A 13,776-nucleotide genomic window follows, 5' to 3' on the forward strand; every position below is an offset into this window, starting at 1 on the left:
GACTGGAAGTTGACAGCTCATTCCTTCTGTCTCCTTCAGGTCCAGGGCCTGGCAGGTTCTGCTTTAAGGCCAGTGGGTCCAGTGGGGAGAATTGCATCCAGAATTGAATCAGAGAAAATGGCCTTTCCATATAACCAGTGCTATCTCCTCCATAGCTCTTCACTGTCTTTATCAGCTTTCCCCTACTTAATTCCTTTTGATCTTCCAGCCGTCAAGGAAGAACCACCACAGGAGAGGCCCACTGCCAACCAGACGCTGGCCGAGGTGATCACAGAGCAGGCCAACCTCAGCGTCAGTGCTGCCCGGTCCTCCAAAGTCCTCTACGTCATCACCACCAGCCCCAGCCACCCACCCCAGACCGTCCCAGGTAGCAGTTCCCAGACGTCATCAAAGTGGGTGGAAGCCACAGAGCTTGAAGGCAGCAGTGTTGGCAGTTACAGACACAGAGCACTCTCGGGTGTTTTCTCATTCCAAAGCTGGTTGGGGGTCCTGGCTCTGTGACTCTGTCTTGGCCTTTGGGGGATATTTTCTCATTAGCTTGATTCCTTAGTCCTTAGGAAAAAGTGCTCACCTCCATAGATTCAACATGTGTGCCTTTTGTACATTGCGATTAATCTGCTAATCTAGTGTTTTCTCACGTTGAGAATATCTTTCTAGAGCTCCAAGCTGTAGCTCCCTAAATTCATTGGCAATTTCAGCGTCATTCATTCATTCAGAAGATATTTAAGTGCTTTAATGGTGCCAGGTGCTGTTATAGGCACCGGACTATACAGTGAACCAAACAAAATCTGCCCTCCCATGGCTTACAAGTGAGAGGAGAAAGACAAGAAGCAAAATAAAATCGCCGATAAGAGCTGTGAAGAAAAGTCATGCAGGAGAGGGATAGACAGTGGTCTACAGTCTGTGGTTTAAGCTGGCTAACTTGGTTGAGTACAAACCTCCATTCTTTCTTTTCTGCCAAGGCAGTTAGGGCCTTTATGAGCTGACAGAGCTGCGGAGTACCGTTAGCAATTACCTAGCCTAGTGCTTTTCAGACTGCTCCTTAAGTCTCCTGTGGGTCCCACCATAGAAGATCAGAGACAAGAGCCCCTGCAGTGCTTGCTCTGTGTCATTTGTGTATCCCAGTAGGATTTCATAGGTCACATGTCTCATTCCTCAGAAAAGGAAACTGAGGCCCAAAGAGTTTATGTAGCTCATCTGTAGTTGCACAGTAGATCCAGTGGTAGAGACAGAATGTACACCACCCCTTTCAAATCTGAGTCCAGCATACTTTGGACTACACCACCGGCCTCTCTCCAAGACGGAGCTCTAGAGCCAGGCGAAATGCACAGAAGGCCAGGACTCCATGCCTTCCTGGCTCTCAGCTAGGTTTGGTGGCTGCCCCCACTGCATGGTGCTCCTCAGCCAGACTTGCATCTCTGAGTGTTCACTCAGGGCTTCCAACAGACTTCCTTTTGAAAACTGAGCTCAGACAGGTCTGGTAAACCCTGGTTTTTGCCTTTACAGGATGGACAGTGTATGGCCTGGCAACTCTCCTCATCCTCACACTCACAGCCATTGTAGCAAAGATACTTCTGCACGTCACATTCAAGTGAGTACAAGAGAGCTGCCCAGTTCCAGGAGGGGAAGCCCCAGGACTCCTTTTCTACTATACTTCATTTTCTGGGTACAATTGTAATATCAAAACACGATTCCAAAGCCCTTAGTCCTAGGGAACATAAGGCAGTAGACATTCTTCATTCTCTGTAGAGTGAAATATACATGGACAAATCTCACTAAGATTTGAGGGATTGTGTTTGCTCCTGTGACCAAAGGATGCAATTTCAAGGAAGATTGAAACAGTCTGGGCATAAAAAGCAACAATTTCCATTTTTTTGCCTTGTGCTGGCCCCTTAAAGAGATCTTGACGCGAAAGCAAAGATTCCTAGGACAGTACCATGCATTTTGCCTGGTGCCTTCTAGAAGAAATTGGGACGCATTCTCAGGAAGAGAATTCTAACATTTTATTAATTATTGCTTAATAGTGATTTTAAGGTAATTATTTAAGAATCTCATGGCTTATTGAATCCTTCAATTCTGACCAATTTGGAAAAAAACGTTTTCTTCCTTTACTTTGTTGCTCAGGTTTACCAGTCCTGCCTTCCAGGAAAGGGGCAATTGTTCGTGCTGCCGAAGTGTGTGTGTGCTTATGGAGGGGAGTTCATTCTAATTTTTTCTAGACTCCTGCTCCGTCTTTCCTGTGGGTCTCAGTCCAGGCTCTCTTCCTTTCTTTTTTTCCTCAGTTTTATTGTGATATAATTGATATACAGGCTTTCTCTATTGCAAGGCCTTCCTGCACATTGGTGTCCAGTGAAAGCCACCTTTTTCCTGACCTTCTCACCAGCCCTCTGCCACAGATTCTTTTATACATTAAATGCTGCCGGCTCCTCCATTGCCCTGTGAAGGCTGCCCTCGGCCATACTGTGATCACCCGTAGGCCTCTCCACTCTGCACTTCACATTTTTCGGTGGAAATAATGTCATTATTGCTTACTGAGTGTACTAGGATGCTTGCTCACGCTCTCTCTCTCCCTCCCCGCCCCCCCGTATATATATATATATATATATTTTTTTTTTCCTTTCTTTTTTCTTTTTAAGTTGCAATTCACATGTTCTGGAAGCCTCTCAGGCACAGTCCTGTCCACGTGTCCTCTATAGTAGTAGGAGAGCAGGAGGCTTCCTACAGGGCCCAGCAGCTTACAGCACACTGAGATCCTAAATTACACGTGACTCCCATCTGACATTGGAGTCCGTGTACAACTTCCCTGCCAAGCAGCACTGGTGGTAAGGCAGGACCCAGTGCAAGCAGAGTGGTTTTGCCTTTATCCCATTTTAACTAGGTGGGCTTCCACGTAAATGTCACTTGAAAAAAAACATTTGTTACAAAAAAAAATTTGAAAAGTCATAATCTCTGAAGAAGCCCTTTTCAGGTTTGGATAGTTCTGCCAGTTACAAAGCTCCTTGTTATCCTGAGCTGGAATCTGCCCTGCTGCACTCCCATCTCACAGGACTCATTTCGTCAGCACAATAGTCCTTCAGATCTCTAAAGGCAGCTCTTAGGTCTTTCCTGGGACCTCACCTCACTAAGCATCCCATTTCATAGGTACACATAACTCATGATACGGTAGGTTGTTTTTATGCTTTGTTCTACTATACTTGAAAAACTACACTATTTTTATTTGACAGATCCCATCGCGTTCCTGCTTCAGGGGACCCTAGGGATCGTCGTCAACCAGGGACATCAGGGGAAATCTGGAGCATTTTTTATAAGCCTTCTACTTCAATTTCCATCTTTAAGAAGAAGTTGAAGGGTCAGAGTCAACAAGATGACCGTAATCCTCTTGTGAGTGACTAAAAGCTACCCCCTGTGCCCAGGACATGAGGTTCCTCTGAGCTCAAGGCCACAAGAGACCACCTCTCCCGTGGTTTCCTCTGACCATCTTTCCCCTGCCTCTCCGTCAGCCTCTGCAGGGGCACCACCTCTGGCCTGGGAACAGGTGCCCTGCTGCAGGGGCAGGCATAGCCTGGATTCGTCCTGCTTCATCAGCTGCACTTAGGAGAGAGACTCAAGTTTCCTACATCTGTCTCTCTCTCTGTGATCTAGGAAAGAGGATATCAAGACGGCGGGGCTGAGATGATAGAGTTGGTTGTGTCCCAGCACTGGGTTCAGGTACATTCTAGACGATTGTCAGGTGGTGGGTAGGTGTAGTGTATATCAAGTCTTACTTCCTTCTTCTCTGTTTTGTCCACACACAGATCACTTTCTCCTGGTCTTTATGGTTTGTAACAGAGCCAGACAGGGATAATTCTGAGGTTCTCTTGAGGGTTGGCCTGGTCCTGTACTCCTGGACATTAGCACCCCCAAAGTCCTAAAGAGGGCCTATGACCTGTGCTGACTCTGGAGCTTTGCTCCCTGGACGCTGGATGAGGATGATCCCCTCCCAGCTGGGAGGGTCTGAGACTTGGGAATGGTGATCCCCATTCACGTCAAACCTGACGCCTTCCACATACAGGCTTCTTTCTATGGCTTCTTTCCATAGCTTGGTAACCAGCAGAGCACCCTTGAGAAGCGGTCATATAAAATATCCATTCAGTTATTCACGTAACAGATGTTACTGAAAGCTTTTATAGGTGCTCAGTGACTCCTTGTTGGATTGGATTTGTCTGGCCTTGTCCCCAGCTTGTGGTCCTATGGAAACTGAGGCTGGCCTGTATCTCTTCTTGATTCTCTAAGCTGACTCTCAGTTCAGAACAGGGAATATAAATATCGTGGTGTAGCATTTAGGCAGCGTTATATGAAACAGGGTGCCAGCAGTCTCTCCTATAGGTGACCTTCATTTTTAAAGAAGATCAAGAACACCCCACAGCTTGTGTTCTCTGCAGCCCTCTCTGCGCCTTCTTATGACAAAAGAGCGGGGTTCAGAATGGCTTGGTAGGGAAGGAGAGGGCTCTTGTGGAGAGGGTTCTCGTCCCTGATCCCACACTACCCTGCCCCTCAGGTGGGGAGGTGAATCTCGGAGATGGCGTGAGGAGTGAGAGGGAGGGTTTGGGAACAGGAGACCTGCAAGTGCAGTAGCCACTGGTTGTGAGAGTCATTGCCATCACCAGTTTGGAATTCCCCACCATCCAAAAGCGGGCTTTGTCAAAAGCATCTGAGAAGAGCAGACTGTGCCCCTGAAGCCCAGGCCGAGCCTTTGGCAGAACATGACTCTCCCAAAGGCACTTGGGCCTGGGCCTTGCTGTGCCTCTGGCCTCACAGGTTCCCTCTTTGAGCACTTTTCTTCCCTCCCCCAAATCCCTAAGTCACTGCCACCCATGATCCTTCCTGGGGTTCTGCCATACTGGCAACCCGTCTGTAACTGGCCATTCCCCAAAAGACAGGGCTATGTGGGGCCAGCTAGGAGGTGTCTACAGGGAGAGGTGACATTCAGCTACAGGAGAGATGCTAGGAGCTGGCAGGCAGAGGGGCATTCAGAGGAGGGATATGGGGCAGTGTCTCCATAAAAGGCGCTGCCGTAGGCACCATGTGAGGCCTGCCACAGGCATGGAGCTGCTTGGTGCTGTCCTCACTCTTTGATCTGGAAAGGGTGATTACCCTGGAGCAGCTGTCCACAGGCCCCTGGGTCTGCAGACAGAGGTCTGTCCCATATAATGACCACTGGAAATACACCGACACGTGCAGTCTCCCCTCCAAGCTATTCCTGGCGTTTGCAGAATCTCCTCTTGAACACAAGTGTCAGGTGTGTACAGTCACAGAGGGCCTTGTGCTGTGAATAGATCCATCTGCAGCACAAAGGGAATGTGGAATTTGGCGAAGGGTCCACCCAGCCAAGGGGCAGTCGTTCAGCTGCCTGGGGCTTACTCTGGTCACTGGCCTTTGGGTTATCCTGTGGGCCCACCCACCAGCCTTGCTTACCTCACACCTCTGGTCCCAGGGCCCAAGCCCCAAGCCACTGTGCTGTCTGAGCTGCAGCTGCATCAGCCGTTTCTCAGAAATCCTGGAAATGCTGGTGGCACCCTAGTGCTCTCCTTCTGGCTGGTCCTGGAACTGCCTGGTGCCGCCAGGATCAACTTGCTGTCCAGGGAGGGACCACAGGAAACCCAAACCAGCCTCAGGACAGTGTAGGGAAGATGGCCATAGATTGTCCTAGGCCACACCTCCATAAACTCCTTGGCCACAGTCTTCCCATGGCCTTGGTTGGAACCTATCAGCAGTACCCCACAGGGGGTCCCCTGTGTCTAATTAAACACTCGAGAAATAAATTGTCCCAGAAGAGGTAAAGTGTGCTTCCAGGAGCATCAAAAGAGGAAGCACTTGATCTTTTAAGAAACTACTTTAGAAGAGAGAGAGTAGAAGTTGGAGGTGATTGGAAAAGGTGACCCCGAAAAAAGTACATTACAGATCACATAGTAGGAGACTGTGAAAGGGGAAGGGGGAGGGGCTCTAGGGACGACCATGAACTGCTGCTCTGAAAGCATCCTGTCCAGAGCCCCTGCCCTGGGGTGGCAGAGCGGAGGAGGCTGCAGGCGGGTGCCTCAGGATCTGTGTGCCCATCTCACCCCGTTCCCCGCTGGCACCCAGGTCCCGCCTTCTCCATGTGCGTCTCAACAGGAGGACCCTATTACTTCCCTTGGCGAATGCACCTTCTATTAGCCATGTTTCACGGTGTCCTTGGCCCCTGTAGAAGGCACTCAGTGCCCCCTCTTCTCCCCCACATGCCTTTGCTTACAGAGCAGAGGAGTAAGAATGAACCCCGTGTACAAGAATGAATCCCTGTGTCAGAACAGAGCTGGGGCCTCTGTCTGAGTGTACGCAAGGTAACCTGATTGCTATAACTTCCGAAGTGTGGGCTCTGGCTCAAGACTCCAGTCAGCCAGAAACCCACAAAGATCAAAGCACTAGTGAGTACAGCTGTCCTGGCCCTCAGGCCAAACCTGTGGGGCATAGCCCCACCCACACTCCACGTTGTCAGCCCAAGGCAAGAGTCGGCCTGACCCAGCTGAGGATCTGGCCAGGCCATCCCGACACCAGTGGGGCACACAGACCATCGCTAAGCCTCTGTGTGTCCTGGGTACTTAGTCCTCACAAGCACTTAGTGGATGGCCTCCGAGATCCTGTCTCCCCTGCCCAAGGAGGCCGTTCCAGGTCTTCCACAGAGCTAGGCCAGCTCCCCCTCCATAGCCCAGTCAGCTGGTACCCTCTTGGGTTTCGAATCTCCTATGCGGTGTTTGATGTCTGGTTTTGTTACTACCTTGGGAATTTTTAACCTTTTGATTATTTCCTCTGGTGTCTTTGTTTACCTTCCTCACTCTTCTACCTCCTGGCCAGGTCTCTCAGCTTAGCTGCCCTGGCATGGGGTGTTTCTCAAACCTTCCAGCCGCAGCTGCCTCTCCTCAGGCTGGCGGGCTCAAGGGTGACTGGGCCTCAGCCTCTGCCCACAGACCCCAGGGTGGGGCCCACCTCACAGGCCTTTGTCTTGCGGAGTTGAGCACACTCAATGAGACAAAAGTGGGGTGTGGAGGAAAGTTTGAGGCAAATCTACTGCTTCAGAAAGGATGTGTCTTCAGGAGCACATAGTGGGGGGCTGCCGCCACAGGGTTCATGCAGCATCCAGACCTGCCCACATCCAGACTCACCTTCCCAAGGGATCTTGACTTTGGATGATAAGGCTTTATGTGTAAATATGCTCTTAATATGCAACTTTGAGAATAAAATAGAAACATCATGTATTTTAAAATATAAAATGAAGTGTGACGCACTGTATACAATTTAATATATATTTTTAGGATTTTGTTATTTAAGAAAATGGAATGTAATGGTACTTAACTTTTACAAAAGAGAGGAAAATGTTATTTTTACTGCCTGGAGAAAATAAATATTCTCATTGTTGTAGAAACAGCGATGGGCCCTGGCTTGTCGTTTTTATGGACACGCTCCCAGAGCCCTGGGAGGCGGAGGGCGTCGCGCACTGGAAGACCGTGGGCTCCTAACTCTGTGTCAGTGCCAGGCCCCATCGTTTGCTCCGTTTTTCCTATTAGTGTCTCCAGATTTCCTCAGGTCCTATCATAGCTTTAACCCACAGTTGATCTTCAGCAAACGAGATCTGAAAGAGTTGGAATTCCAGATCAACACACCAAATGGTGGAGATAGGGGCAGTTCTTGAGGAGTGAGGGGCTCTGCCCTCAGAGACCTGGCTTTGAATTGACCTTGAGCTGGTCGGTCCACTTCTCAATCTATTTCCCCTCCTGTAAAAGGTAATAGTATCTGTGCCTCAGAAGGTGATGACGATTAAGTAAGACAATGTGTCTAAAGCTAATTACTAATGTAATTATTATCCCATGTGCAATTCATCTTGCCTTTCAGAGCATCCATTTCTTCCTCTTCCCCCTTCCCTCCCCACCCTTTCCTTCTGAATAATACTAATGGAAGCTCCACGTGCGAGTTGCTTGCTCCGTGCCTGTCACTCTCCTGTGAGGTGCCATGCATACCATCATTTGCCAAGGAGGAAACTGAGGCTCAGAGAGGAGTGTGGAATAGTAGTTGAGAGCACAGCCCTGGAGTCAGCCTACGGGATTCAGCTCTCACTATTCATTCACCATGAGGCCAGGAGTGTAAAACAGGGAGACTTTGAAGGGTTTCAGTGGAAGAGTGTCATCAGATTCCCAGTTTAGAAGTATTTTCTACTTGCATTAGGAAAAACAGATTGGGGTGGGGTAAGACTGAGGGTGAGGAGGCCAGTCATTTGGCGCATGGATACACAGGTCCACGTGAGATTTGAGGGGGCCTGACTAGGCCCTCAAACCAGTGCTATGGAGGGAGGGGAAGACCGAGGTGAGAGAAAACTGGCCATACCCATAGGTCGGGCCAGGTGCTTAGGGTTAACTGCCTGGGCTCACACCCCAACCCCACCACTTACCATGTGACCTTGGGCAAAGTAGGCCCTGTGTGCCTACTTTCTCATCTGTCAGGTGGGGGCAATTACAGTACCTGCATCATAGAGTTGTGATGAGTTATTTCCATAGTAGTATGGTTTTAATAAATGGTAGCTGTTCCTTGTTATTCTAGAATCGAGGTTGGCGGGGGTGAAGCAGGGAAAGAACAAGGACGTGTCTAGGATGGTGTCCAAGTATTCTGACTTGGGTGCCAGGGAGAGAGGGGCTCATTCTTTGAAACAAAAAACATAAAGTGCCAGGTGTGAGAGAAAACATACTGAGTTCCGTTTGGGCTGTCAAGTGACGTCCATGTGGGACATCAAGGCAGAGGTGTCCAGTGGGCTTTGGACAGGCACCCTAAGACCCATGGAGGGTCAGGCCTAAGGAGCACAGTCCATAGAAATATGGGCCCAAATGACATCCCCGGGGTGTGTCTGGGGCCATCCCGGAAGACTGCTAAGGACAGTGTCTTGGGACACATTCAGGCAGATGAGCCTGGGCAGGATCTGGGTAGCGGATAGGAGAGGGCCAGCCAAAGAACTTCTAACCTAACTGGTCCAGGCACACACACACTGCTGGTTCCGTGAGCCCCAATTCCAAATTCTCAGGAGATGGTTTGCTGCAACCGATTAAGGCTAGAGGAAAGGGGGCACGGGCCAGTCCACCAAAAGAACATCACCGCCACCTCAGACAGAGACATGTTTCTCAGAGTGGTGCCTGGATCGCTTGCCTCAGAACTCCTGGTGTGCTTGTTCAAATGACACCGTTTCTTTGCCCGGAGCCACTCCCAGGACTTGCCCAGGTAAATCGAATCTCTGGAAGCTTTTCCCTGAATGACACTCCATTCTGCTCATCAGTTTGACAACACTGACACCATTTTGCATCAGGCTTCTGTTTGGTTATAGTCACTTCTCCTACAGGCTTCTCATTATCCTCTTTGGTGTCAATTCTCATCTCTCTGCCTCTCCTTTACATCCTTTCTCCCATCCTTTCTCAAGAAACTATCTTAATTCATAACAGAAGAAATGAAGCTGCTGCTTCCTCACTGTCAGCAGTGGTCCTCAGTGGCTTACAGTATGTAAAGCGGAGCTGGGGTTGTTAGCTCTCCAGGGATCTGTCTCAATGCAGGACAGAAAGGTGGGAGGGCAACACTCAGTGCAGTTCTCTTTTCCTCCAGATGCAGGTCTCTGGATGTTTGACATTTGCTTATCTGGCTAACATCGTTGTTTATACACTTCCATCAAAGTGAAAATGTCTGAGTTTGCAAGATTCCCCATGTCCGTGTGGGTTTTTTCAGGAACTCACTTGCCTCCTGCGATCCTGAACCAAAAAAGATGTGCATGTGTGGTGCAGGAACTGGCATGTCTTGGTGGCCTTACTGTCCTGCAATAGTGGGAGAGTGTGGGGGGGTGGGCGGGACAGGGAGAGAGAGAGAGAGAGAGAGAGCGTGAGCGAGAGCACCCTGTGATGGAATAGTGTCCCGTCCAAGGTGGAGACCCGCTTTGGGCCCTGAGCTAAAGGGAAAGGATGCTGCCACCTTCGACCCTGACCTGGGATAAGTGGCTTAGAAAATAATGTTCTTGTTTTTATTCATCTTTCTTAAATGTATGTATAACTCACAATTATTTCGATGTTTAATATTAGAAACGTTTTGGGTCCTTATTTAGAAGTTTGGCGCTGTTTTTGTGACCAGAAACGTGCCATAGGAACTTAACTCTTGTTTATATCAATTAGCTTAGGGGAAAATTGGTTTCGTGATCCTTTGTTTCACTTAAAGTGACAGTTACCAAGAACCTTGCTGTAGTTCTCTGGAAGGCACCTTTCCCTGACATGGAGTTTGTGCCCCTCTCTTTCCTACTGTCTTCTCCCTAGCTGACCTTGGCCTGCACCCGGAGCAGCCAGCTCTCCACTGCTGTGGCTGTTGTAATACAATAGTACTGGAAAGGCCCTCTTCACTCGAATGTTTGGCTTCTCTGAGTTTTCCTTCTGTCTTCCCCAGCTCTTTCCTTTCCCATGAAGGGGAAATTTTTTTTTAATTTTTTAAAAATTTAAGTATAGTTGCTATACCCTATTACATTAGTTTCAGGTGTACGATGTACTGATTCAACATTTATATACCTTGCCATGTGATCACCACACTAAGTCTAGTAACCATCTGTCACTGTGCAAAGTTATCACAATATTATTGACTATGTTCCCCTTCACCTTTTCCACACCCCCTCCCTTCTCTGTTTTAGAGTCTGTTTTTGTTTTGTCTTGTTTAGATTCCACAAATAAGTGAAGCCACATGTTATTTGTCTTTCTCTGTCTGACTTATTTCATTTAGCATAATACCCCCTAGGTCCATCCATGTTATCACAAATGGCAAGATTTCATTCTCTTTTATTGCTGAATAATATTCCGCTATGTGTGGATAGATGGATGGATGGATGGATGGATGGATGGATGGATGGATGGATGGATGGATGATACTTGGATGACGGTTGGATTTGGATACCTGAATGGTAGGATGGATAGAAAGATGATAGATAGATAGATAGATGATGACAAATAGATAGATGAGCCGATAGATAGATGATGGATAGATAGATGATAGGAGAATAGATAGAGATAGAGATAGAGATAAATGTCACATCTTCTTTACCCATTCACCTATCGATGGACACCTAGATTGCTTCCATATCTTGGCTATAATCCTGCAATGCACATAGGGGTGCATCTATTTTTTTTTTTTTAATTAGTGTTTTTGTTTTCTTCAGACAAAAACTCAGAAGTAGAATTGCTGGGTTGTATGGTAAATCTATTTTTAGTTTTTCAAGGCGTCTCCAAACTTTTCCATAGTGGCTGCACCAATTTGCAATCGCACCAACAGTATCCAGAGGTTCCATTTTCTCCACATTTTTGTCAACACATGTTATTCGTTGACTTTTTGATAATAGTCATTCTGACTGATGCGAGATAGTATCTCATGGTGGTTTTTATTTGCATTTCCCTGATGATTAGCGAGCGACATTGGGCATCTTTTCATGTCTGTTGGCTATCTGTGTGTCTTTGGAAAAATATCTCTTCATGTCCTCTGCCCATTTTTTGATTAAGTTTGACTTTTTTATTATTGAGTTGTATGAGTTCCTTATATATTTTGTATATCAACCCCTCATTGGATATATCATTTGCAAATATATTCTAAAGGAGAATATTTTTAATAGCTAGTGGAAAACAAATGGAGTGGCCTCACTGGCGAATTTCTTAGAGATGGATTAGCCTGCAGCAGAAAAATAAATACCTCCAGAATGTGCAACTGTCCTGCCTAAAGCAGGCCCAGAAAGAGCCCCTCAAACTCTCTGAGTGAACTTTGAGGCTGCTGACCTTGACTTCATCTCCTTGTTCTTCCAAACCTGAGACATTCGGACAGTGTGAAGCCCGCCACCCGGGAGCCAGCACCAGGGCAGCATCAGCCTCGTTCTTTGTCAGGCAATCAAAGGCTCTTCTTCCTGTGGAGACGAAAAGGGCTGGACAAGGGTGACCTTGTCTCCAAGCTTGGAAGTCACATGATCATCTCCTCTCCCCACTGGGCTGTGCGTGCCTGAAACTGCAGACAGTCTCTGGGACTCCGAGAACTGGAGCGCTTTTGTTCCTCTGTGGCTGCGTCGGGTCCCTGTGGGGGATTGTTTTTGCTTGGCTGAAAGGGACACTTTGGGGATAGAATATTTGAACCTCAAGAAGCAGCAACATTTGCTTGTAGCTGGAAGTCTTTGTTTCTGGTCTCCAGCTGTTGTCTGGAGCCACCAGCCCCCTGCCGAATGGGACTACGCCCAGCAGCTGGGGGCACAGAGCATCAGGCCAGGCTGGCCGTGCACCAGCTTGCGTCCAGGAGGCCTGTCTCCAGGACAGCCCGGTGGCAAGAACGCCCTTGGCCCTCCCGATGGCGGTCGCTGGGCTCTAGAATGAACCTGCTAGCTGTGGATGACTGGGCTGGGGAACCAGACTCCACAGAGAAGCATTTTAGCAAGAAAATAGATCCAAGTTTGAGGTCCAGGCTAAATCCTCAGGGGAGAAAACAGAAAGATCCGAAACGGCCAAGGCTTTTACAACAGAAGTTTCAAATTTCACTTATTTCACTCTTAGGAACGTTTACCATTGTCCCTGTTCAAATGAGGCCACTGAGCCTTTAAAAACTTAATTGGAGGCTTGCTATTTTCACATTGATTGTATGAATAAATTTAATGAACTTGTCTTAGTTGCTGGTAAATCAAGAGCAATCAAGGGGTATTCAAATCTCATATTCAGCCAAATATGGGGCAGCTTTTTATAGGGCCTGGGATGAGCTAAGGGATGAGCTTTTGAATGTTCAGGGATGGTAACAATAATAATAATAATGATATAACAATAATGACAACAATAATAATAATAGCAGCTACCATTTTTGTGGTACTTATGTGTGCAGAAACTGTGCTGAGCACCCAAAAGGCATTACTGAATTCATCCTTGGGACAACTCAGCCTGGGAACAGAGGCTCAGAGAAGAGGCCTAGCTCGTGGAGGGCATAACCAGGAATCAGCCCTTGGCCAGGGCTCCTTATTCCAGTTGCACTTCAGGCTCCTCCCCCCTGGGCAGGCAGGTGGGCTCTGAGGGAGGCCCCAGGCCCCCGAATATCTCACCATCACAGGACATTGCCTCCAGACAGCCCAGGGAAAGTACAGCTCAATTCGCCTGGGGCAGGGAAGGCGGCAAACCTACACTTCTTTACCTATTTGAGAACACAAACCCCTTTGAGAATCAGATAAATGTTATCAAGCCTCTCCCTGCAAAAGACTCCACCTACAAAAATCTACATAGAAATCCTGGAGATTTAGAGACACCCCCCACACACACACCCCAAAACCCTTCCATGGACTTCAGGTTTCAAATCTCTCCATTAAGCCATAAGCGTCAGTACCGGAAAAAAACTAGACCAAAAGAGGACAACGAGAAGAATATTAATAATAATAATAATAATAACTGTGGAAACATTTGACTCATCACTTACTAAAGTGCCAGGCACTTATTCCAGATATTGGCAAACTTTTTCTGTAAAGGGCTAAATAGTTACTATCTCACAACCTTCGCAAGCCATAGAGTTTCTGATCGCTGTCATAACTGCTCAACTCTGCCTACACTGGTCGGGGGTGCCAACCACTAGAACTACTGCCCATTCGCTGGGACCCTTCAGGATCCATCACTGCAAGTCCCAGAGCCATCTATCTGGGTGACTGTGAGGGGCCAGGAATTGGCAGTGGGAAGGGGGCACTGGGGCCCACAAGTAAGC

General features: G+C 48.0%; 1 protein-coding gene across 2 annotated transcripts in view; it reads left to right on the forward strand.

Annotated features, from left to right (window-relative positions):
• Positions 1 to 7,437, forward strand: part of KREMEN1 (kringle containing transmembrane protein 1) — a 63,609-nt gene extending 56,172 nt beyond the window's left edge. Inside the window, exons 7-9 of one of the 2 annotated variants that reach the window (XM_039861937.1) lie at positions 209 to 367; positions 1,507 to 1,591; positions 3,225 to 7,437. In XM_039861937.1, coding sequence (XP_039717871.1) covers positions 209 to 367; positions 1,507 to 1,591; positions 3,225 to 3,393 — 413 coding nt within the window. In that variant the 3' untranslated portion in view covers positions 3,394 to 7,437. Of the gene's footprint in view, positions 1 to 208; positions 371 to 1,506; positions 1,592 to 3,224 lie in introns of both variants that reach the window. The other variant, XM_039861936.1, reaches the window with a different exon arrangement.
• The last annotated feature ends 6,339 nt before the right edge of the window (positions 7,438 to 13,776 follow it).

This window comes from Pteropus medius, unplaced genomic scaffold, assembly GCF_902729225.1.
Source record: "Pteropus medius unplaced genomic scaffold, Ma_sr-lr_union100, whole genome shotgun sequence".
Taxonomy (NCBI): Eukaryota; Metazoa; Chordata; class Mammalia; order Chiroptera; family Pteropodidae; genus Pteropus; species Pteropus medius.